General features: G+C 44.1%; 3 protein-coding genes across 14 annotated transcripts in view; 1 reads left to right on the top strand and 2 right to left on the bottom strand.

The window, feature by feature from the left end:
- The window catches only part of ncor1 (nuclear receptor corepressor 1), a 61,806-nt gene extending 61,316 nt beyond the window's left edge, over positions 1–490 (bottom strand). For 7 of the 10 annotated variants that reach the window (XM_065963315.1, XM_065963323.1, XM_065963316.1 and 4 more), the window contains exon 1: positions 343–490. The gene's annotated coding sequence lies outside the window, so the exon portion shown is untranslated. The remainder of the gene's footprint in view (positions 1–342) is intronic. The other 3 variants (XM_065963320.1, XM_065963322.1, XM_020649955.3) reach the window with 1 other exon arrangement.
- A 12-nt stretch (positions 491–502) lies between these two features.
- On the top strand, positions 503–18,496 carry pigl (phosphatidylinositol glycan anchor biosynthesis, class L). The gene is made up of 7 exons (XM_020649959.3): positions 503–1,330; positions 2,114–2,213; positions 10,843–10,933; positions 12,789–12,856; positions 13,913–13,944; positions 15,541–15,674; positions 16,803–18,496. Exons 1-7 carry the CDS (start codon positions 1,036–1,038, stop codon positions 16,929–16,931), a joined length of 849 nt encoding a protein of 282 aa, XP_020505615.1. The 5' UTR covers positions 503–1,035; the 3' UTR covers positions 16,932–18,496.
- Positions 18,362–23,605, bottom strand: cenpv (centromere protein V). 3 transcript variants are annotated; one of them, XM_020649961.3, is made up of 6 exons: positions 23,469–23,559; positions 19,702–19,751; positions 19,425–19,517; positions 19,176–19,245; positions 18,973–19,087; positions 18,362–18,722 (listed from the first exon to the last, which is right to left on the bottom strand). In XM_020649961.3, exons 3-6 carry the CDS (start codon positions 19,514–19,516, stop codon positions 18,565–18,567), a joined length of 435 nt encoding a protein of 144 aa, XP_020505617.1. In that variant the 5' UTR covers position 19,517; positions 19,702–19,751; positions 23,469–23,559; the 3' UTR covers positions 18,362–18,564. The 3 variants fall into 3 exon arrangements, with proteins under 3 accessions (XP_020505617.1, XP_020505618.1, XP_020505619.1); XM_020649962.3 differs by lacking the exon at positions 23,469–23,559 and adding an exon at positions 19,846–22,449; XM_020649963.3 differs by lacking the exon at positions 19,702–19,751 and having other exon boundaries at positions 23,469–23,605.
- Between the last annotated feature and the right edge of the window lie 117 nt (positions 23,606–23,722).

The following is a 23,722-nucleotide window of genomic DNA, read 5'->3' on the forward strand; positions in this document are numbered from 1 at the left end:
CATCTTTAAACACCATACTGTCATATAAACGCAATTGGATTTGAAGCTTATCATGGGGGATGGGACTATTTTTACCACAGTACTTATCCGGAAATGCGTCTATAAGCGGCACAGAAATAACGGTAACCCAAAAAGTATAAGCTGCTTTATGATTCCAGTGAGGAAAGACATCGTTTGGGATGTTGTTGTTGTCGCTTGCTCGCTAACTTAGCCCGAATTTCACCTTTGAATTCTCAACCACGTCGCCATCTTGCAAGGCAGCTTTTCAGCGTACACCGGGGCGCTTAAATATCGTGCTAATTAGACATGGTACCTCGCTGTTTCTGGGTTATGTTTACTCACCTCATGTTCAGAAGATGTACCGATGGCAGAGAAAGGTTTCCCCGGGCCGATTTAAGTGTGAATTGTTGATTGTAAATCCGCGGGTTGCGAGCTGTGGACGACCAGGCAGACCGAAGGCTGCGCCGCATTTGTCGGACGAAGTCCTGAAAGGGTAAAATAAACGATTCGACCTCGGTTTAATTTAAAGGGCACACAAATGCTGTGCTGAAGCTATTTACACTAGGCAAACTACAAAAGTGACATCAAAACAGTTATAGGGTCGTTAATTTACTCGTTCGATTAATTAGTTAATATTTTCTTTTTTTATTGTTATGTCCCTGTAAGGAAAACAGAGTGTAACCGCTAAATATTCCCCCAAACACTGTAATGTTCCTGGTGAATGTAATTTCCCCCCTTTAAAAACACGAATGTGACTTAATACACATGAGTCTGCTATTTAATTTTCACGTATTTTGTATTTATTCACGCCAGAAAAGTATTCGGTGTCGTATATTTACGTTTATTCGCCCAATAAGTTAATGTAAAGTCAAACAAATCAGTGAAGAGTCCAAGAGATACAAATACACTAAAACGCTGGGGCTGAAATGTGACGCTATAGATTTATCCTTCATAGTTGTGATATTTATTTGAGTATTTAGGGGAGGCTTGAATGTGAAAAAGCTATATACGTCATCTGCATTCTGCTTTTCAGACATGGAACCATTTGCGTGTTCGCTCTCGTCTTTACACGGATTGTTTACGGTAACGGTCAAAATAATGAGTGTTTACCTGGTTGTCTTTGTAGTATTGTCCTATCTGCTTTTGATAAAATGCATATATTATTGGCATCGGCGGTTGTTTATGAAGTCGTTTAAAGACGTAATGAACGCTGGTATCCGGACTCTGATCGTGACTGCACACCCGGATGATGAGTGTATGTTCTTCGCGCCAACGATTATAAGACTGGTTGAATTAAAAGCGGACGTTCATCTCCTCTGTTTGTCTGAAGGTAAGGTGCCAGCCTGCCATTGTTTGGATTCATAACCTTAATGAGTCACTAGGAAGACATGTTTAATTAAAACTTGCTGCTAACTGACGCTGGCTGGTCTGAGTAACATAGTTTACCAATAACTTAAAACTGGAAGCGAAACTACGGAAGGCGATTAGGGCCAGTGTAAAATCAAAACAAAATAAAATTTCAAAACTCGGACTTTTTTTTTCCACAGCAGTTTTCAGGCTTTCTTTTTATTAAGGAACTGCAGAAGTCTCAAAAAGATACATATTTTTTGTTGTGTGCACACAAGTTATTATCTTGTTAATTATTTATTTAGTGTTTTTAATTTTTGTATTCCTGCATTTAAAACCTCAATGCAAAGCATATTGAGCCTACCTCTAATGAAATGAGCTTTATAAATAAATGGTTTGTAAATAAAAAAGTTGTGGCTCAGTTGGTAGAGTCGTCGTCTCTCAACTTAAAGGTCCGGGGTTCCATCCCCAGCTCCTGCAGCCACATGTCCCATGTGTCCTTGGTCAGGACACTTAACCCCGAGTTGCTGCTGCTATCGTTTATCTAACTTGTGCACACAAGATGTACTCACATCATGGGACTTAAGGATTATCTGGCTTAGAGGACCATTATTACAGAGTCAGTGAAAATATGTTATGTATACATTTTTGAGAATGTTTCGATTTGCTCCCAGACAGAACCTACTGACCTAATTTAGACTTGATTCAGTAACATCTGTACAGTACCGCACATTTATATCTTAATATGCTCTCATTTGTTTTACAGGAAACTACTACAATCAAGGAGCTCTGCGTAAACAAGAACTTCTCAACAGCTGTGCTGTGTTGGGAATACCCGACTCCAGAGTCACCATAAAAGACCACAAGTAAGAAAACATCTGCCGCAGACACTCAACACATCATCACAACAAGAAATATGTTATACTGGTGGGTTAAAGATGCTGTTACACTTCTATAAATATGAATCCAAACTGAGGCTACTTGTTCACTAAATTGTCACTCAATAAATAAGTATAGTGCTACATTTTTATAGCAGTTATGTTTTAGGGTGTCCGCTTGTCAGTCCCTTCAAAAAGATAGTTGACCATAGATCACAGCCTTTCATTTTCACTACAATAGCTGCTTTCACACTCGCACAAAACTCCTGAAAAACTTCCTGATATTTCCAGGCTGAGCTGCATGTGTAAATGCAACCAGCTGAATGTTTCTCTCTTCACTCGGAGTTTCTCCTCCAGCCTCCTCGTATTTATTCTGCAGAAAGTCAGAGTGAGCTGATGTGAGAACGCAGCAGGATATAATCAGGAGAATTCACCTGGAGCGAGTGGGAGGGGGTGGTGACGTTTATTCCCTGTGATCGCTGCACGACCATAGACTGTCTGCACGCCACCTCTACCATCTCTGTGCTCTAATGAACCTGCTGCATTATGTTTCCTGTTCTCCAGTATGTTCTTCTCCACTCTTTAGTTCACATTGTGATTCTGTTCAACTACATGTAGCATTGATAGAAAGACACATATTCTCATTACAGTGTTGTAAAAATGTAAATTGTTAAGCTTTTATTATGAATTTTTGTACTGTCTCAGAGCCTTTTACTTGCTGTTTAAATTCAAGCCTGATTTTATTTTGAAATGAGGTAAGGTAATTTTGGTAGATGGGGGGTATAGGGAGAGGAGCCACAGGTTGGACCGTCTGCTTTATAGGACTACAGCCTCTGAACATGCGGCGAACACACTAACCACTAGGTCACCGGTGCCACGACATGAACTGATTTATAATTTAAGAGTACCATAGGAGGAAGTGTTCTGTAAGGACTTTTCACTGCAAAGTAAACTGTAGCTCTACTGATTTAAATATTTAATTATCTTACAGTGGAAGGCCATGAATGATGTATAGAAACATCTGCTGTTCTTTCAGTCTGTCTGTATATAGCCTAAAGATAATCAGACTTAGCTCAATGACCCAATGGTCACATATCCTCCTCTTCTTCACCCCCCCCCCCCACCCACCCACCCAAAAAAAAAAAGCTGTAAACCCAGGGGAAACAGCCCTGCTCAGAACAGGCTGTTTCTGTGTCTGTACCTTTAAATGTAAATGAGCTGTGTCTGACCACGCCCCCTCTCTGGAAGGACTTGGGTGTCTCTGGCTTTCTCGCTCCATGTTCTATTGTTTACGGTGAGAAGGCAGACTCAGAGGGCAGAACAAACACCTAGCTGTGGGAGTGTCACCCACCTGGGGGAGGGGTTACTGCCCTTTGTGATGTCATGAAGGGAAAATCTCCAAACAGCCTGTTTGGGCACACTTTTTCTGAAAAGTGGAGCAGGCAAAAGACGGAGAGGATGGACTTTTATCACAAGTTTTTAAACAGACTAGGGACACATATAGTGTTAGAGGAACATGATGAAGTAGATTTTACAGAATATGTGAAATTTAATCGGTTCCTCATTCACATTTTAAACACAGAGCTGATCGAGTGTTTACACTTTGCAGTGGCAGCTCCTGAACTCTGGAAGTCCTCCCCATAACGTCAGGTCTGCTGAATCTGTAGTTTCGTTTAAAAACTCATTCTCATAGGTCAGCATGTTTCTAAGTCGGTCTGTCTGTGTGTTTCACTTGTGTTTGTGTATGAATGCATGCTGCTTTAGGTGATTTATGTATGATGTAAGTGAGCTCAATCAGTGATCATGTGAAGCACTCGGAAACTGCAATGTTGTATAAATAACGTTTATTATTATATCATTAAAGCCATACTCATTACAAGTTCAGCAGTGAACTCAGCTAAAGACAGAACTTCCTCTGATTTCTGCTGCTGCGTTTTGTTTGGTTGTTGACGCAGCTGTTAGACTCTCCGTCTGCTGGCTCTGGCGATTGGCGAGGTCAAGTTACAGAAAAAAGTCACGGTAAAAAAAGGTGATGTTTTTAAGGAGTTTGGGGGGATTTTTCTCTCTCTCTCTTCTCTGGATCAACCCTGCAGCTTTCCTTGAAAATGTTTGGAGTTTCTAAGAACCACGGGGCCGCCTACATATGAGTCCCTACATGTTGGCTCGGCAGGAGAGCTGTATGAACTCTGGCACTAACCTGGAACTTGCAGTAATAAGCTGGCAGCCGGCCCAGGTTGTCTGCCCCTGAGAACATTGTTGCTGTGTGTGTGTGTGTGCGTGCGTGCGTGCGTGCGTGCGTGCGTGTGTGTGTGTTTTCAAATACACATGCACAGACTTCCCAGTTTTATATTCTTGTGCACACAGAAAACAGCTGAACTTTGATCTCGGTGCTGTCTGCACTTCTGCTGAACTGGAGTGCAGCCCGTTTTCCCTTTCTGTGTATTCGGTTCATGTTTGCCCAAAACACACACCTAATCAGCACTTTGAGCGCCCCAGCCCCGCTCTCACACAGCCAGGCTCCCTCTCCCCCTCTCCCCCCACTCCTCCCTCTCTTGTCCATGTCTGCTGAAGCCAACTGCCAATGACTGTGGGATAAATTTTGGCAATCCTCTGAGCAGAGCTAATGTAGGTCATTCCGAACTGTTTTTCCTCTTTGTGTGTCTGAACATGGCTAACCACACTTTGGTTTAACCCTCTCTGCCCTGAGTACATGCAGATGAACACCCCTGACATCTCCTTCTTTTCTCTCTGCTCATTTAATTATAAACAAAGAAAGTTTTCACCCTAACCACTCCAAACTAATAGAAACCAGAACCCGACTTATCGAGGACACCGAGACTGATATCGATTCTGTAAAGTCTGTGGCAGCCAGATTGAGCCAGATTATATACAGAGTTATACAGATTTCATCATTATGACTATGAAGGGGCTTAGAAAGACGCTTTCTTAAACACATAATTAATTAGAACCGAAGCCCGAGGGATTCACGGACCGCCCGATAATGTCGGCCAAAAATAGCAAATCATAATTTTCAGTATCGGCTCATTTGATCTCCGATACGTATGTGCCAATATTACTGTTTATTGAATTTCACTCGGTGTGTTTGTGTCTCCCTTCCATTAACATGTTGATATAAATCACATGGATTCAATGAAAGTTTTTATAACTGTACCACACATTTCTTCTCCTAACTGTAGAGTCTCTTTAGCAATTTCTCAGTTTATTTTTGTCAACTTTAGCTCCTAAGAAATACTGTCCATTAAAAAAAAAAAAAAGCTTTTATATTTAAAGGTCACATATCCTCCTCTTCTTCAACCAGTTTAAAGAAGTCTCAGAGCTCCCCAAAACATGTCTGTGAAGTGTCTTGTTCTAAATCCACTCTGATCCTGTATTTGATCATGCCTATAAACCCCTCTATTTTAGCCCTGCTCAGAACAGGCTGTTTCTGTGTCTGTACCTTTAAATGTAAATGAGCTGTGTCTGACCACGCCCCCTCACTGGAAGGGCTTGTGTGTCTCTGGCTTTCTCACTCCATGCTCTATTGTTTACAGTGAGAAAACAGACTCAGAGGGCAGAACAAACACCTAGCTGTGGGAGTGTCACCCACCTGGGGGAGGGGTTACTGCCCTTTGTGATGTCATGAAGGGAAAATCTCCAAACGGCCTGTTTGAGCACACATTTTCTGAAAAGTGGAGCAGGCAGAAGACGGAGAGGATGGACTTTTCTCATCATTGGGGGGGTTTGTAGACGGACTAGAGACACATATTAGAGTTAGAGAGACGTGGTGACGTGGATTATACATAAGATGTGACCTTTAAGTCCAAGTCTTTTAATTTCATAACTTTTTATTTACTTTATTTCCTAACTTGGAGCTGCCTTGGTTGAACCCTGCTGCTTAGATATTGAGGAAAAGGTAACAGTCGAGGATTTAGGGGGAATAATCTTGGATCCACAGAGTTGGCATATCTTGCTTTTGCAGCTGTGAGTCTGTTCTCCTGCTGTAGTGTGGGAAACAGAAACAAAATCTCTGTTTGTTTGGATTCCCCACAAACCCATTCAGACTTGAGACGGATAAAGTGAAAGACAATAAAGACGGGAGGTTAGTGCGGCTCATGCACATCATTCACTGCTCTGATCTCCAAACAAATCTCTGGTGTTTTGAAGGCTTTCATTGTAGGCATGGACGATAACACAGAGCCCTAAAACAAGCACAGAAGCTATAAAAGTGAGCTCCTTGGATCAGGAACTGACATTTTTACATGATGCTATCGGAGAACTAAACAGAGAGCAGCGGATCCTGAGAGTCTGAGCGCTCAAGGTCTTTCTCTCTATTGTCCTTGTTACGCAAACACAGGCCAGGAAGAGAGCAGGATGTTGGAGCGTCGGTCTTTACAGTTTGAATCGCTGCTCGATGTCGCACCACAAAAGACTCGATCTTAGAACTCTTGCAGTTAATTTATAAAAGATAGTGATGCAAATCCTCCTCTTACAGGAAGAGAGCAATCAGAGTCTGAACAAATTGTAGACCTGTTTACAGACTGCACGGTTAAAGTAAACACAACTCAGTTGAGAAGTTTCCTGTTCTTACGGTTAAATACGTCCAGGACATTTTCAGTCTAAATGTCAGACTCTCAAAGGGGACGAGGTGTAGAGTCTGAAGGTCACAGGCGGGAATGACCTCCTGTAGCATCCTGTGGTGCATCGTGGGGGGATGAGTCTTGCACTGAATGTTCTCTTGTGTCTGACCAGCATGTCTTGTACTGGGCAGAAGACATTATCCAAGATGACACAACAACACAGCATCCTCCTCCCTGACAGCATCGCTGGCCCTGCAAATCAGTGTGTTGAGTCTGTTGGAGTCCGCTACCCTCGGCCTGCTGCCCCTGCACAGCAAACGACAGCAACAGGATAGCGCTGATAACTGAGTGTTTGGTGTGTAGTTGTGTTGTGGAGCGGTTTCCATGTTCGTGCTGTTTCATGCATGTGACGTGATGTACAGCACAGAACATTCCTGTAAATCCTGTCGCATTACTCCACTGAGCCACAGGGGGCAGCATCGCATCCAGATACACAGGATTGTGCAGGCAATGACATTGTAGAAGAAGACATTCATGTAAACAGTGCTGATGTTAAATATTTTTGACAAACAGTGGATGGAGCTCGTGATGTTACACTGTGAGTTATAGTCAGTCACTTTAATCGAGTACAGAAAGAAACAAGTCAAACATGTCTCAGTGCTACGTTAGATAGAAGTGTGTTGGTCATGCAGTGTAACGTTAACGACTTCTGTTCAGCAGAATGACTTGACTGGACCCTCAACGTGGACTCAAAGGTCTCGTGCCCCGTTCAGATCTGTGATCTGAGACTCTGCGGCCTGTAATGTAACAGGAATAACACGTGAATTCTGTTTTAAAATAGGATTTTCCCTCTAATGCTCGCTGAATAGGACAGCTGTGTTGACAGTATCTGGGGCCCCAGTGCATGTTGGGGCCTTTGTGATCAAGCTGGATCTGAGCACGCTCCGCTGCCTCTCCACTTGCACCGGCCTGACCTCTGTCTGCTCCCTGGACTCCATTAGAGCTGCTCACTGCACAAATCCAACTGTCCCACTTCTTCATGACATTATCCATCACACTGAACCCCACCCCCCCATACACACCTCGATTCTTTCATAACCTTTATTATTTCACTCTTCTTTTTCAGCAGGGTGTCTTACTTTAGAGAAGAACCTACACTCGTTTTACTTTGTACACTTTTTAAGTGGTTTAGTGGTCATTCTCTGCAGGGGTGTAAACTAAGCGTTCATGCAGTGACATCCTGTCTCCACACGGGGTTTAAATCTGTATTGATCAGATGCATAAAAAAACAAATAGTCCTGGTTGATTTATGCACACATGGCAGGCCGCAGTAAGAAGTGGAGAGATGTTCCAGCCTCGCGGCTGACCTCTGGCTGTGCTTTTATCCTGGATGCATTTGTCACCAGCGCACACCCACACACACACTGGTCTCTGCCCAGTCAAACAGTTGATTTTCCAACAAGCTGACCCCTGCAGCTGGTGTCATCTGATCACCTTGCTCTTTTTCGACCCCAGAAAGCTTCTTTTCCTGGTTAGTTTCATGACGTTTCACTCCTTAACACACGAGTGAATATTTGCAAAAACCTGAATCTACAAATATCGAAGTCATTGTAGTTCAACATGTGTGTGTACTGGTGTTGTTAGCACAGTTGTTGCTGCCTTGTTACAGGGGGATATTGTGGGCGTTTTGTCAGTTTGCAGTGGCATCTCAGCCGTTCGCAGCAGGACATATAATCTGACTGTGTGGACAGAAGTCTGGCAGTTTCACAGGCCTGTGGTCCACGTGACCAGACTAAACAAGCCCTCTCTGACACACACACACACACACACACACACACACACACACACACACACACACACACACACACACACACACACACACACACACACACACACACACACACAGAATCCCTTACTGGGCCAAAGTTCAACCACTGCATACAGATGCCTGCAAGCAATTAGACGTCCACATGCAGAGCTGCAAAGGAGGGAGCCAGGGAGGTTACTCTAGGACATTTTGCACGGTTGCCATGGCGAAGCTGACAGTCGGCCTACATCCTGCCTGAGAAAGGTCAGGTGTCTTGGATCTGTTGTTCATTTTTCTTTTTATTCACCCTCCTCCTTGCAGCGTGGTTTGGGTTTTGAGCTGGAAGGCGAAATGTCAGAAATAATAAATGAATAAAAGCAGCAGTGGGACCGTGCTGCAGCGTGGAGAAGCTGTGACCTCAGCAGGATGTTTTGATTCTAAATATTCATGCACTCTGGCCCAATTCTCACAAAACCCAGTTTTTGTTTTGATCAGCTTTTGGTCCAACAGAAAGGAGAACTTGATACCTGTGATTTATACATTTAGACTCAGTAATTGAATGACACTGTTTTTATTTATCTAATGTCCCCTCCTGACACACTTTTCTTTGCACTCTGTCTACTCTTACTTTCTCCCGAAATGTTTTAAGTCAAATCATTTGAATATCTAAGGAAAGCAGTCCCAAAAATAATTTCTAACCCTGTTTTTAGAGTAGTGTTCACACATAAACTTATGAAAGTTTGTAGAGCATTTCAGAGGACTGCCCCTGAAATGCTCCTGATCTGGTTGTTCACACATGCACCTCACAGCTGGAGACTATCCCTGTCAGACAGGAGGGGGGGCGGGAGGTCATGATGTAAAAAGAACGAAGCAGCAGAGTCCGCTACACAACGCTATAATGAGAATATGTGTCTTTCTATCAATGCTACGTGTAGTTGAACAGAATCACAATGTGAACTAAAGAGTGGAGAAGAACATACTGGAGAACAGGAAACATAATGCAGCATTTCATTAGAGCACAGAGATGGTAGAGGTGGCGTGCAGACAGTCTATGGTCGTGCAGCGATCACAGGGAATAAACGTCACCACCCCCTCCCACTCGCTCCAGGTGAATTCTCCTGATTATATCCTGCTGAGTTCTCACATCAGATCACTCTGACTTTCTGCAGAATAAATACGAGGAGGCTGGAGGAGAAACTCCGGGTGAAGAGAGAAACATTCAGCTGGTTGTGTTCACACATGACGCTCAGACTGGAAATATCAGGATTTTTTCAGGTGTGAACGAGGCTCATGATTAAAGTGCTGTCCAACAATAACGTTTTACAAAAATTAAAAAGATTCCCGTTCACTTCACATACTCATCATACGATGAAAAAAACAACACACACTAATCCTTTATGATGTGTCGCTGGTGTCACCGCGGTGCATTCACTGGATGACAAACAGTTTTAAACTGAATGTGAACCCCGACCCTCCGACCCTCCGTCCCTTCGCCCCCCCCAACCCCTCACACGAAAGCTTCACCCTCACATCACTGGCAGCCAATAGATTTGTGGCCTAATCCATCACTTCCCCCTGCAAGCTCGACTGTCCCGGCTCATTGTTAGGAGGCCAGGGGAGGGGAACGACTGTTGACACACCACGCTACCTAACCCCACCTCGGGCAACTCCCATTCAGATACTAATGCTGCACACACGCACCCATGTGCTTCCTTAAATGTACAGCAACATGTCATTGGTGCGTTACATTTAAAGCAGAGAAACGAGCGGTGCTGAACAAACTCTCACCCTCAGGAGTTGATTCTTCATTTGAACTATGTTGGCACTCTCTCTTTTTCTCTGCTGGTTTGAGGAGAGTTTAGCAGAGGCAAGAATAAAGAAATCTGCCTAAAAGCAAGTGCATGCATGTGTGGTAGGACCGAGCCTGCACTAGCCGACTGTGGTGTTTGATGTCGGCTCCATCCCCTCCATGGTTCCTCCAGGCTGTAGTTTCAGAGGAACATGACGCTGGGGGCTTTCTGACCCTTCACCCCCGGACTTCCCATCACTCCCTTGCGTTTGCATTCCTCCACTGGCTTTCTTCAAACGCAGGGTTAAATGTGCAGCATGCAGGAAGAGATTGCTCCGCCTCGGCGGACTCATGATGTGACTTAACGATGTGTTGTTGTGTTTCAGTTTCACAGGGTTGTAGTCGTACGTCGATTAAAGCAGATTCTCTTTGTCCGCCCTGCAGACAACTTCCTGATGATCCCAAAGCAGAATGGAGCGTCTCACTGGTCTCTTCTCTTATTCTGGACCACATCCGGGATCACTCCTTTAACATGGTACGCTTATTCACATCCAAAAGGTTAAAGAATGTACAGTACATCAGGGCGCCGGTGGCTGAGGGCGTGCACCCCATGTACAGAGGCTGTACTCCTCTAAGCGGGCGGTTCAAATCCGACCTGTGGCTCCTTTCCCGCTTGTCATTCCCGACTCTCCCCTCTGTTCTGTCTCTACAGTAAAGCCATAAAAAAAAGCCCCAAAATAAATATAAAACAACAACAAGTGTTCAGCTCTGCTCAAAGCATTGTCGTTTTCTGTAAAACCCCCCCCCCCCCCCCCCCCCCTCGTTTTCCCAGTTTCACTGTGGTCTGCGTAATAACCCCCGTCAGCCGCAGCCTCTTTAGCTCCAGCTCAGACCCTGCTTCGTTGAAATCACAGGAAACGGTCTCTCTGAAAGTTTGGATTCAGTCTCCGTGTTTACAGAGAGATTCTTATCTGCCCTCATTGTGGTTCTGCACTATTAGCTAATGGGAATGTGGGTCATTTAGAATCAAAGAATTCCTATTCGGTCGCTCTGCACATGGAGAGAAGAGAAACGGGGGGAGAAGATGTGGACGTACAGCCGGGTTCTTTTAACGCTGCAGTCGCTGATCTCTTTTTCTTATCAAAGATTATAAACAAACACAGCGTCTCCTCCCATCCTGTCAGGCTCAGCAGAGGAAAAAATACCTCCCGACCAAAAGCTAGGCCTGAAAATCCTCTCCTGGTTTCATCGTCGTTATGCTCAAAACAGAGTGATTCAAACAGAACATTACAAACATGAATCATCCTTACTCTGGATCATTTTATTCTGTTGTTTTTACCTTCTAACAAGACGCCAAGAATGACGCGATTTAAAGTTACCAGTAAGTTGAGGACTTTTAGAGATTGAATTAATGCATAATGGCAAAGATATGGTCATGATAGAAAAGTCCTCCTCCGTAGGAACGGCCAGGTAACTCACAACACGATTCAACACCAAACACATGGCCACGATGCAGCGACTCTGCCACTCTTTATATTGCTGTTACTAAGCTCTGCCTTCATCACGTCTTTGTGCATTCATATTAATTCTGCGATGGCGTGATGTTGGTGTCCCAGTCTGTGAGGTCATATTGCGTTTCACAGCACAGCGGAAGCTCCACATACACACACACACACAGCGCTCTCCTGCTGGTTCAGCTGATCCCGTCTCTCCTCTGTAACGCCTCTGAAGACAGGACAGAGGGGGGGATCACGCCGTCCCCCTGTTACGCCTCCGGGACATTCAGATTGAAGGCGAAACGTCAATATCGCGGCTTCAAGCGGCGGTCTGAACACGGCATAAGATGCATCAGAATATCTGATGAACTGAAGAATCAAAAGTCAAAGTGCAGGATGACAGCAGTCTGGTGTCAGTTATCACGCTTCATCCCTTCACTTCTTTCACCGCTGTCCATCATCATCTCGCTGTCTTCTTCTTCTTCTTCTATTGCTGAGTAGCTTCCCTCGTTCATGCAGGAGGGGCCGCTGTGAGAAGTCATGAGGTAGTGATGTGGTGCGTCCTATTGGCAGGGGAATGGGTTTAGAGTGCGGTATTGATTTGTTGTCCCACCTCTGATTGGTCGAAACAAAGAAAAGGTGGAGTCTGTTCCTTCTCTCCCGTTGACCAGCTTCTTGTTGTTCCTTTGCGTCCTCTGGTGTGCGAGCATGCGCACAGAAAAGCACTTTTAAATATCCGTTGGAAGCTGCCAAGAAGGTCCGCAGTCTCACTCTGAAACCCTTCCACTAACCCACAAGAAGAATTTCGACTTTTGGAGTCTGTGTGTTTAAATTCACTTTTAGATGCCCAGGCTCTTTCTCTCCCACACACTGAGAGAGATTTTGTTGTTTCAGGTGCTGACCTTCGATGGAAGAGGCGTGAGTGGCCACGCCAATCACAGAGCCATCCATAAAGCTGTCAGGTACCGAGTGAACGTTCGTCACAACAGCACACTTTCATGTTTTTAAATCCTCCAGCAGAAAGAAAGATGCCATCCTCTCGAGGTCATTATGTGGCGTACCCATGCAGACTGAGAAGCAGCCGGTTCCAAACTCATAAAACTGTGTCCTGGAATATGCAGAACATTCAGACTCACATCAACATTCATCCTTCCAAATGTTCCCCCACAAGAGCACACACACACACACACACACACACACACACACACACACACACACACACACACACACACACACACACACACACACACACACACACACACACACACACACACAGAGCATGTTTTTCAGAGTCGGTCTGTTACATAGCTGAGAGGTCATCCAAACAGAGTCCTCAGAGGCTCTCGGCTTTGCTCCCAGAGAGCTGCAGTAAATCCTGTCCCTGAAGTGGTGAGGTGGGAGGGCAGATCTGTTTTTTTGGAGAGGACAACCGAGCAAGTTTCATCAGACTGTTGGTTTAAAAAAAAAAAAAAGTGTTTTGCACTGTGAAGTGTACTCCGCTGTCCCCATCCTGCACCCGCGCCTTAATTGTCTGCAATGTTAGTCTTTCATGGTCGTCTGTGAGCCTCGTCTGTTGATAAGATGTGAGCTCTCCAAAGTACATCTCATGATTCCCATTAGGCTGGAAGCCAGCGGGGCTGTGCACTCGTCTCACTGCAGCGCCAAATGTTAGTGGGTTTGTTTTAGTCAGCATGTTAAACATCTATTGCATAAAGAAATGGAGGAAAACAAAGTCTCCCCACCAAGACCTGAAGTATAGTGACAGTAGAAAGGTAGAATATGAAATCCTGCTCGATCAGGCAGTCATCAGCGTGACACAAACACAGAAAATGTCCGATATGTAACTGAAGTCTGGCTGCAGCTGAACGAGGCCTGTGTGTGTGGGCGTGCTGTCGTTTACGTCTTCTGTGGTGTTGTAATAAGTCTAAAAAACTAAACATATTTGAAGGTAGAAACGTCAACATGAATACATCCCTGACATTTTCAGTGCTTAACTTTGTTCTTTTCTCCACTTCCAGCCATCTCGCCTCCACTGGACGAATACCAGACGGTAGGTGAAACGTCCGTGATGAGTTCAGGTTAGATTTACTGGTTACTCTCTCCAAACATGTCCGTTTAAGTCTCAAAGTTTAACCAAGCCCACTCAGGCTTCACGAGGTGAGGAAGTACAAAGACACGGAGTAAACATGACGTGCGTTTTAAATGAAATGTACAGACTGCTCAAATTTGACTTAAATATCATGACCTAATGAGAAGCACTGCCTTTGTGGTCACTCTGAGAGACTGAACATGCAGCATGTTTTGTGAGGGCACAGCGCCCTCTACTGGCCGAAGATGTGGCTTGCCTCATGTCTCTCCACCTGGTGGGAACATGTGCTGATGGCTTTGTCATGTGTGCTCCCACTTAACTAAATTTAAGGTTTGAAAATCTGTTTCTTTACGACCCAGAACACCAAATGTCTGCTTAGTTTCTTCCTTTATTCTTTTTTATTCTGATTGGTGACGAATATCTGAAAACTGTACAACGATGGAGTTGAAAAATGGGAGGTAACTATCATCCAATCAGAAAAGAAACAGGAAACAAAAGATAAACAAAGAAATAACCAGAAAGCAAAGATGGATATGAACCGCCGTTTTTAATCTATCTTTGAGGGAGTGTAGATTCAAACAGGAGGAGTTTATGAGTCTTAATGTGAATCTATCACTCATTACACTGTACCTAACGGACCAATAAGTAACTCTGACTACAATGGGTACTGCAGTCCAAATTAAAAACATTGTAGAGAGCTGTCTGCCCCGCCCCCTCCTCTCTAGAGTCCATGCTCATGCAGGTTGCCATGTGGTGGACACTGAAGCGAGCCCTCTCACACACAGCAGGTGTGTCTTTAAACGCTCTCTTCAGTTATTTACTGCCGGCCGTTCACACCTCACCTGTTGGACCGGTCCCAAAGTGGCCTCCAGGTGAGGCGGCAGAGACTCAGGCCTGATGTGATTATAATAAGCCTCCTCACCTGGCTGAACAGCAAGACTCGCTGCTCATCACTAACCGCTTTAAGCCTCAGCTACAGGACAAAGGTTAAAGCTGAACACTGAGCACAGGGCAGTCTGTGCTTTGTACTATAATCTGAAACTTTTATGACTATAACATCCATCACAGGCTCCTCAACTCCCATTAAGTTGTCCTAAAGTAAACAAGACACTGAACAACACAGATGGGGATTCTGGTAAAAAATTCTGATAATAAAAATCCCCTCCCCTCCCCTGGTATCTCAACTTATGCACATGTCCGCCATTTTTATTATTGCTTGCGAAGGAGTGATGTCTACTGGGAAAACTCAGGGGGGGCTCATTACTTTTAAAGAGACACACACACCATAACGGAGCGTTCTGAGAGACCTGGTTTCTACAGGGTCACAAACCTCCTCTGGTGCTTGATTCATGTTATATTTTGACCAAAGCACAGCACAGATGTTTCATTTAGACCACAGGGGACTGTTTGAAAAGGTGGAGAAGGGGGATAATATGTCCTCTTTAAGTAATGATCAATCTGGAACAGTGACCTCTTTGTCTGTCTGCCCCTGAGGCGAGTCTTTCACATATTAACAGCTAACTGGCTCTCTGTTGTCTGCTTCCCCCCCCACCCCAGGCTGCTGTTTGCTCTCCCTGCAGACCGTTGGGCTCTTCAGGAAATACATCTCCTTCCTGGAGCTTCCCGTCAGCTGGCTGCTGCCCTCGAGTCTCAGCTGTGTTATCGGCTCTCAGGGCTACGTACGAGCCAGGGTAATTAAAGAGGACTGAATCCAAACTCCAAATAGAGCGGGCGTATGGGGGAAATGTATCCAAGTACAACATGGACAGAAGAGTCAAGGGATTAACATTTAAAACCTGAAGCCTAATGTTAGTGTTCTGGATCAACCAGAGAAACACAAGAGAGAAATGTTCCTTTAAGTAAGTTTAAAAGGACTTAAATAGACGAGCTGTGAAACAAGAAGTTCTCCTTTTTGGGCTCTTGTGAGGAAACCGAACTTGACACTTTCATACTCTCAATAGACGTCGTCATTACCCAAACATCGCTAAAAACTACACAGAGAAAGAACATGACAGTATTGGAATAAGTAGCTACAGGCATAAAATACACAAAGCAGGCAGGACAGACGAGAAGCAGCTTTAGACAAACATTACAAACGTCCGTGACGTTACACAGGTTTTAGTAAATGCATGCAGACAGTAGCCTTCTAAAGAATATGTTACGTGCAAATATGAGCATCATGCAGGCAACGATCAATCATAAAATAAACACAATTCACATGAGGAAACATGAGACACACTGAGTGAGCTACAGCAGGACATCAGGCGTCATTAAGTTATAAAGCACAGGACAGATTCACAGACAGCCGGACACAAGGGGGCAGTAGCGGGATGTTGTTCCAGTCTCCTGAGAAAAGGCTGACTGACTGAAAGCCCCTCTCCTTCCCCCGGTTCTCATGCTTGGTGTTTTGTTTTTAAATTGTGTTAATGTGAGAGCAGTACGAGTGCTAGACGATGCAAAACAATGCACGCAAACACAGAACATGGAGTAGGACAGACTTCAACAAAGACGTAAAACTTGATGAACACCACTGATGGTGATTTGATGCCAGGATGGAGGGAGAGGCTGGGGAGGGTGATTGTCCCATTTGTCTCTGGTCGGATTCTGCAACAGCCTGACCCTCAGAAGAGGACTTGCTAATTGAAGGACCCTGCCAGTTTCAAGTGTGTTTGTTCTCTGAGTGGGCTGGGCGAGGAGTTAGAGGAACCTGGCCAATAAGCCGACTCTGATGAAGCATCAGACTTTGACATCTATGGGCTGTGAAATGACTTCTGACATTTGAGCTGATTGAACCTCTCAACCCTCTTCTTCTTCTACAGGAGGCCATGTTCTGCCATCGCTCTCAACTCCTGTGGTTTCGTCACCTCTACGTCTTTTTCTCTCGGTACATGTTCATAAACACTTTCCAGACGATCCCACAAGGACCCAAGAATCTGAAGATTTACTGAATCATCTCACCGTCACACACTGAATGTTACACTGATCCCTGTTACTGTGTCCTACGGTTTGTCTGATGAATACTGCGGGAGGATGGAACAAAAAAAACATTTTGTAATGAAAACAAGTTTAGAACGTTTCAATACCACTAATTTAAATTTTTTAAAGCTTTTTTTTCACCAGCGTTTCCGCTCTTTTGAAAGTGGACCTTTTGTTATTAAAGACCATGTCACATAAAGAGCTGACTGTCTCACTGTGAGGCATCTAGAGATGATTCAGTGGACTCCTTCACGCTGGCAGGATCCACAGAAAACACTGGAGCAAGGACATTTATTAAGGAGGAAAAGGACAAACGTTAGGACACTCACTGCGTCTTCCTCAGAGTCAAAAAGAGACGAGGAAGACGCAGTGCTCGTCCTGGCCTTGCTCCAGTATTGTTTTCTTTCCTGCCCGTGTGAAGGAGTCCATTGAGTCATCTCTTTAACATCGGATGTCCTTCTCTGAAGCGAGAGAGATTCCCTCTTCTCTTAAACTGTAGTGTGAGTGAATGTAGTGGCTGTTTACACATGGCCGAAGCTGATTTGCTCACAGGGAACAAAGATTTCTTGCAAGCCCTTTTCAGACTGCTTTCTGCACAAAAGTGCCGTAACTAAGCTCAGCCGTCATTACAAATTCGTATTGGTTCTGCAGCAGTGTCATATTCTCGTCCCAGTCTGTGAGGTCACATTGCATTTCGCTGTTGTAGAAGCAGAGAGCACAGCGGGAGCTCCACATACACACACAGTCAGACACACACACACACACAGCGCTGCACTCCCCCGCGGACTCAGCTGATCTGGTCTCCTGGTGCGTTGGATCTCGGAAGTCGGAATCTGTGTTACCGCTCTGATACATCATCAGGAACGCCCCCTTAATTCAGAATTCTGACTTGTAAACTCTGAGAACCTTCAGTAGCCCAAGTTCAAATCCAACATGGCCGCTCTGCTCGGCGCATCAACAGTAACAATAAACATTTAACATTTCTGTTTATCAGAAAATTAGTTTCTCTTTTAGTGTCATTAAATCGATCACACCGATAGTATCATGTGAGTTCTATCTATGAACGTGTTGTCATGTTATGTTTTTGCACAAACATATCGTCTGGGAAAAGCGAACATATCAAAGGTACTCCATGTTGCTTGTCTAATTTGCAACTGCAACGCGGCTCTGACATCAGAGGTAAATGGAACGCACCGTTAGCCCCCGCCTCTGTTACTACCTCTGAAGGTGGCACAGAGGAGGGATCACCCCCCCCCCCCCATAACACTTCTGCAGCATTCACATTGAATGTGGAACGTCACAGGGTGTAAATATTGCGGCTCAAAGCGAACAGTCTGAACAGTGCTAGCTAAAGCAGCCTGGAGATATTTTCTCCACTTTTGATAATGAAGCTGACAGAAACTTGTAAACGTGACAGAGAAGCTTTTTATTGTCTTCAGTCGTGACACTGTAAATATGAACCAACACTAAAGATTGTTGAAATGACCATGTACCATTTCTCTGATGTCCTGCTGATTAAAATATGTTTGATTCTCTATCACAGGAAGTGTGTCTCTGATTCTCTCAGCTGTTATTCTGGTCCTCTCAGCTGTTATTCTGGTTCTCTCAGCTGTGCGTCTCTGCTGGAGGACCTTTCTGGACAGGTTTGGACATGTCTCTGATGGTCTTGTGACTTTGCATAGTTTCCTCCCACTTCTCTCCGTCAAACTTCTCCACCGTCACGCTGCGGACAGTCCCTGGATCTAAACAATGTGGGGCAACACCTAGAGAGACAAAGACAACAACATGATTTTAAGGTGTTTTCCTTTACAGCAGAGTCGTCTGCTCGATGTCTCTGTCATCCATCATCGCCCGTTAACCTCCCAATGTTGTTGTGACAACAACATTTCTGTTTATAACATAAACAACAATACGTGTGTTTAAAGAGCCGACTGAGCAGGTTAGTTTGGAGTAAACACCGCTCTGTGATGAATTCTGTTTACAGCACAGGGAGGATAGTGTGACAGCTCATACCATATCCATCGGGGTTGGAGCGAGGAGAGTAGAAACTTTGTACCCCGCAGGTCTTACAGAAGGTGTGTTGAGCAACGTGGGTGTTGAACGTGTACGTGGTTAGATTCTCTGACCCCTGGAAGAGAAAAAGAACATCAAACACACACTCACTTAAAGCGCTTTAAACTTGAATGTTTGAGAAATCTGAGGCTTTTGTTTGCTACCTGCAAGATTTTGAAGCGACTCTTCGGGACAATGAAGTGACGGTTTTGTTTCTTGGTGCAGACGCTGCAGCTGAAGAACAAAAAGGAGCGACTCAGTTACAGCCCTTTACTTTAAAAAGCATCAAAATCCAGCCTGTGGCTCATTTCCTGCATGTCATTCCCCTCTCACTCTCCCTGATTTCTGACTGTGATGCCCTGACGACCTTTATTTTGTAGTTTAAGGTTTTATTTTGAATTGAATGAACATACTTGCAGTCAAAAACATGGAGGTCTGGCGAGCTCCAGATTTCAAATCTGACCGCTCCACAGTGGCAGCCGCCTGAATGTTTGACCAGATCCATTCTATAGGAACAAAGCACACCACACATCACAATGAAACACTCATTATTAGCAGTGTTAGGAGGATTGGAAGTCTTTGTTCAATCACTTCAACGTCAACATGAGACAACACTGATTAAGAAACTCTTGGAGCAAAAACTTGGAGCAAAAACTGGAGTGAAACCGGTGTGATGTGTTGTTGTGTAACCTGTTGACGTGGAACTGAGCGTCCCGTCCAAGCCTCTCTGATCACCCTGCCTGAGAAAACAACCCAAGACGAGAGGCACATTTACTCAGCTAGTAACGCCTTTGAGAGCTATCAGAGTGTTCTTTAATCATCAGAGGTGTGTACCAGGTTTGTGTCTTTTCATGTGCTGATTCACTCAACAAGGTCTTTGTCTTTCTCAGGAGGTTGTTTTCCCTGAAACACTGAGTCAGGTCGTAATGATTCCCAGCAAAGGGGCCGGGCAAAGTGCAGCCATCAGACTTACACAAACACATTCCTCAGAGGCTGAACTGGTTCAGCGAGACGCCTGGCTCTGTGTTGGAAAGTGCTGCGTGCTGCATCACGAGATGGGTGTCATGTGACAGCGTGCTGCAGGGGTGGGGAAAGGGAGTGCTGTGACCTAAATACATAACTAAGGACGTTGAGACTGCTATCATATCTGTGACCCTAAAATAGGATCCCAGTAGGGTAGAGACTATCATCTGAGCTTTTACCCTTTCTAATGTAGCCCACCCTGTTACAAACCAGCTCTCTGTAAGGGAAGAGTCCAAGTTTGACCAAACTGAAAACTTTACATACTCTCCAAAGTCTGTGAGGGGAACAAGAACAGAACTGTAGACCACTGACTCAGATCTCAGTAGGGCTGAACGAGAGTGGAAAAAACAGTCATTGTGATATTATTACTGTCAGTGATATGAAAAAAAGTTAGGTCTGTTCATCACAATTAATCTCATACTATTTTGTCCCTTCAGGCTCCCCGTAGATAGTGGTCCTCAGTGTCTCCCTGTAGTCTCAGTGATGTAAAAGAAGGACACTGCTGCTTCTTTGAATGTCTCATTTCACTTTAACAAACTCTCAGACAGCTCAGCTGACGAGTCCAAAGTAATATCCACCTTATGACATCACACATTGACCTTTGTTACCGTTCCTTCCAACTTAAAATTCATCATTTCCAAATGAAAACACGAGTCTGACTGACTTCATCAATTAACTGGAGCATAAAATCTCATTTAGTGTTTAACTTTGAAGGCTTTCTAGCCTCACCTGAGCCTTAATGTATATCCAATGTAGACTTATGCTCCCTCCTGAACAAGCGCAAGACCTTGCTTGACTTAAGATTGACAGATAATTATTCCTTTAACACTCAGCATGCCTTCAGGTAGCGTCAAGACCACCACGGATCGGCTATTTTTCCATGTCATTTCGCTGATTAGAAGGAAATGCCTCTTTCTAAAAGAACAAATAACGGACACAACCTTCCCGGTGTTACGGTCTAAGTTAGACACACGCCCCCTAAACACAAGATGATGATTTTTCAGAGATATTTATGGTCTTGGTGTTGTCTTAGTCTCGGTTAGTGTGGTCTAGACTACAACACTACCTTCAGGTTAACTCAAAGTGTAACTAAAGAAAGATAGAAACCAGTCTAACAGACCTACATTTCGGGGTTAGTCTCGTGGTTAGTGCCAGCCCATGTACAGATGCTGCAGGTTCGAATCTGAATCCTTTCCCGCATGTCACTCCCCACTCTCTCTCTCCCTGATTTCTGCCTTTATCAACTGTCCTGTCTCTGAATAAAGTCACAGAAAACAACAACTTTGAAATCAGTGGAGCTGTTCAAAGTAACATGTCTACAAAGCTAGGGAGAAATCCTTTATGTAATGTAAGGAAACAAAATGTCCAGTGACTATGTCGTGTCTTGTCTATCATTGTAAACATTTTGTGCTCCATGATAAGCAGAATTAGACAACACAACTTTTACTAACTTAATATTTCATCAAACTCTGAACATGTGATGACGAGTCAGATCTGACTCTTCTTCACCTCCAGAGAAGAAAAAAGCAGATTCTTCTCATTTCAGCCTCACTCAAGTTTCTTCAGGCTAACACCGCGGTAGAGGCAGCTGCAGGGAGACATTTCAATACCAGTGTGCTAACAGCACAGTCTGAGCAAATCTGAGATTAATTTCAGAGCTCTATGAGATCTTTTTCTAAACTAAAAAGGAGACGGAGTTGAGATTCTGAGCACAATTTTTGTCTGTGGGCCGCTCATGCTGGAGGGGGCAGGTCGTGGAACAGGTCGCTGTCTTAAGGAACCTGGGTCACTGAGATCCATGACTACCACCTGTCCTTCACAGAGCATGTAGATTGCCTCTACAAGAAAGACCGACAGCGCATGTTTCTCCTGAGGAGGCTGTCAGAGAGGACGATTTAACAACTAATTGAACCACTCCTCATATTCAGCATCCTGTCCTGGTATAACTTTCCCACTGAAAAATGCAGGAAAAAACATCAAACATGCAGCTAAAATCACCGGCACCACCCAAATCCAACTCTCAGGACTTTGCAGCCGTGCAGCTGTAAAGTCACCACCCGTGTCGCCGCCCTTTCAGAGTACCCTTGTCCAAAAAAGAGACATATTTTATTCCCACTGCAAAATGCATTTAAACATGGCTAGAGAAACATGACTTATAAATGTGCTTTGCATCTGCCATGTTGCCATTAAACACCTTGACAGGAAAAGCGATACCTTTAGGCTGAGCAAATACAGCCTCTGTCTCATCACTTCCAGGATTCAGGACTCTGACCAGTAAGAGGACACGTTGAAAATAAAATAAACTTTGTCCCCTCGGCTGTTGGAGCTCTTAACAAGCTGCCACGCTGACTGTTGCCTTGGCTGCTTTTGATTACTGTTTATGTGTTACTTCCTGTGTTCTTCTTATTTATCTGTGTACCAACTGTGCAAACGATGTGAAGACAAATTGTGTGGTTGTTTTTATGTCGTTTGAGCCTCTAACCAAAGCTGATTTTCTGTCATGATAGACAATAAAGTTTAGTTTTAAATCTTGAAGCAGGAGGAATAAGCCAGTCTCATTTATCTTTGTCTGTTCCTCTCATATAACACCTGCCATGTTAATTAAGGTCAATGAATCAACACCTTAATAAGAAACACTATACCTTTAAGCTTACCAAATATGGCCTCTCTCTCAAACATCACTTTTAGTATTAAGGTCATGACTTTACAGCCATGTGGTTATGACTAGACTTCAGAGCGATGCTTGTCAACAGGCAAGGCAGGCAACCGCTCAGGGCCTTATTCCTGCATTATTCACAGCATTATTCCTGTGAAACCCAAAATGTATCAATTAAGAAAAATGAAGAGGAGTTATCTGTGTGAGGGTGGAAAAAGAAAGTGTAAAATTCATTGGAGCCCCCAATAAATCTTTGCCCAGGGCCCCAACAGACCCTAGAATCGCCCCTGCTAGACTTCATTTGTTATCTACCAAAAGAATAAACAGTATCAGCTAATTCTGCTTTTTAAATTAGGTATGATGAAGCAGGAGTGTTAAGTTCGGCTAAACTTGATGTGTGAATAGAGAGAGAAAGAAATAAATGGGGTCAGTATAAGCAGGGTTCCTCCTGTCCTACTTTCCCCGGCTTGACAACAGCTGTTAGCACATGTTTACTAAGCACGTTTCCACCTGTTAACAACAGACACGTTTGTTGGAGGTCAACCGAGTTCCTGTCTGATCACGACCCCTCTGCATGTCACGTTAAATCATAGTCACGACTTCCTAATGTTACAATAAGCATGATACTGTACTTCGTAGAGGAAAGGGGAAATGCTTGTTACGAAAGATTCAGTTTAGGAGAAGACATTGTTATAAAGTTACAAGACTTTTACTCGGTATTTAGGTCGAATCTCTGTTATAACACCAAAATCATAAACGATACCAAGCCCTTACTTACTGTAACACGGCAACCAATCGCAGGCCAAACAAACAATTCGTTCACCCAATCAGAAGCTCAAGGAGAGATCTCGTTGCTACCATGGTTCTAGAAGATTCTCGAGCCCGATTCTAGTGTCGTATTAATCCGCCGCGTAGGATTTGTCAAAATATCACGTTCAAGCCTATTATTTTATACAATTTTGATTATATTTGATAAAAAATGACGTGACGGGTTTATAAATATGCCCTAATAGTTAATAGATTGTGAATGTA

Source organism: Labrus bergylta, chromosome 14, assembly GCF_963930695.1.
Source record: "Labrus bergylta chromosome 14, fLabBer1.1, whole genome shotgun sequence".
In the NCBI taxonomy this organism is placed as follows: domain Eukaryota; kingdom Metazoa; phylum Chordata; class Actinopteri; order Labriformes; family Labridae; genus Labrus; species Labrus bergylta.

Excerpts from the sequence above, each read along its gene's own strand:
- cenpv (XM_020649963.3), bottom strand. The coding sequence starts at position 19,516 with ATGGATCTGGTCAAACATTCAGGCGGCTGCCACTGTGGAGCGGTCAGA. Across the intron at positions 19,088-19,175 it reads GTCGCTTCAAAATCTTGCAG|GGGTCAGAGAATCTAACCAC; the intron begins GTAGCAAACAAA and ends TTTCTCTTCCAG. Across the intron at positions 18,723-18,972 it reads CTCCAACCCCGATGGATATG|GTGTTGCCCCACATTGTTTA; the intron begins GTATGAGCTGTC and ends TTGTCTCTCTAG.
- pigl (XM_020649959.3), top strand. The coding sequence starts at position 1,036 with ATGGAACCATTTGCGTGTTCGCTCTCGTCTTTACACGGATTGTTTACG. Across the intron at positions 1,331-2,113 it reads TCTCCTCTGTTTGTCTGAAG|GAAACTACTACAATCAAGGA; the intron begins GTAAGGTGCCAG and ends TTTGTTTTACAG. Across the intron at positions 10,934-12,788 it reads GGGATCACTCCTTTAACATG|GTGCTGACCTTCGATGGAAG; the intron begins GTACGCTTATTC and ends TTGTTGTTTCAG.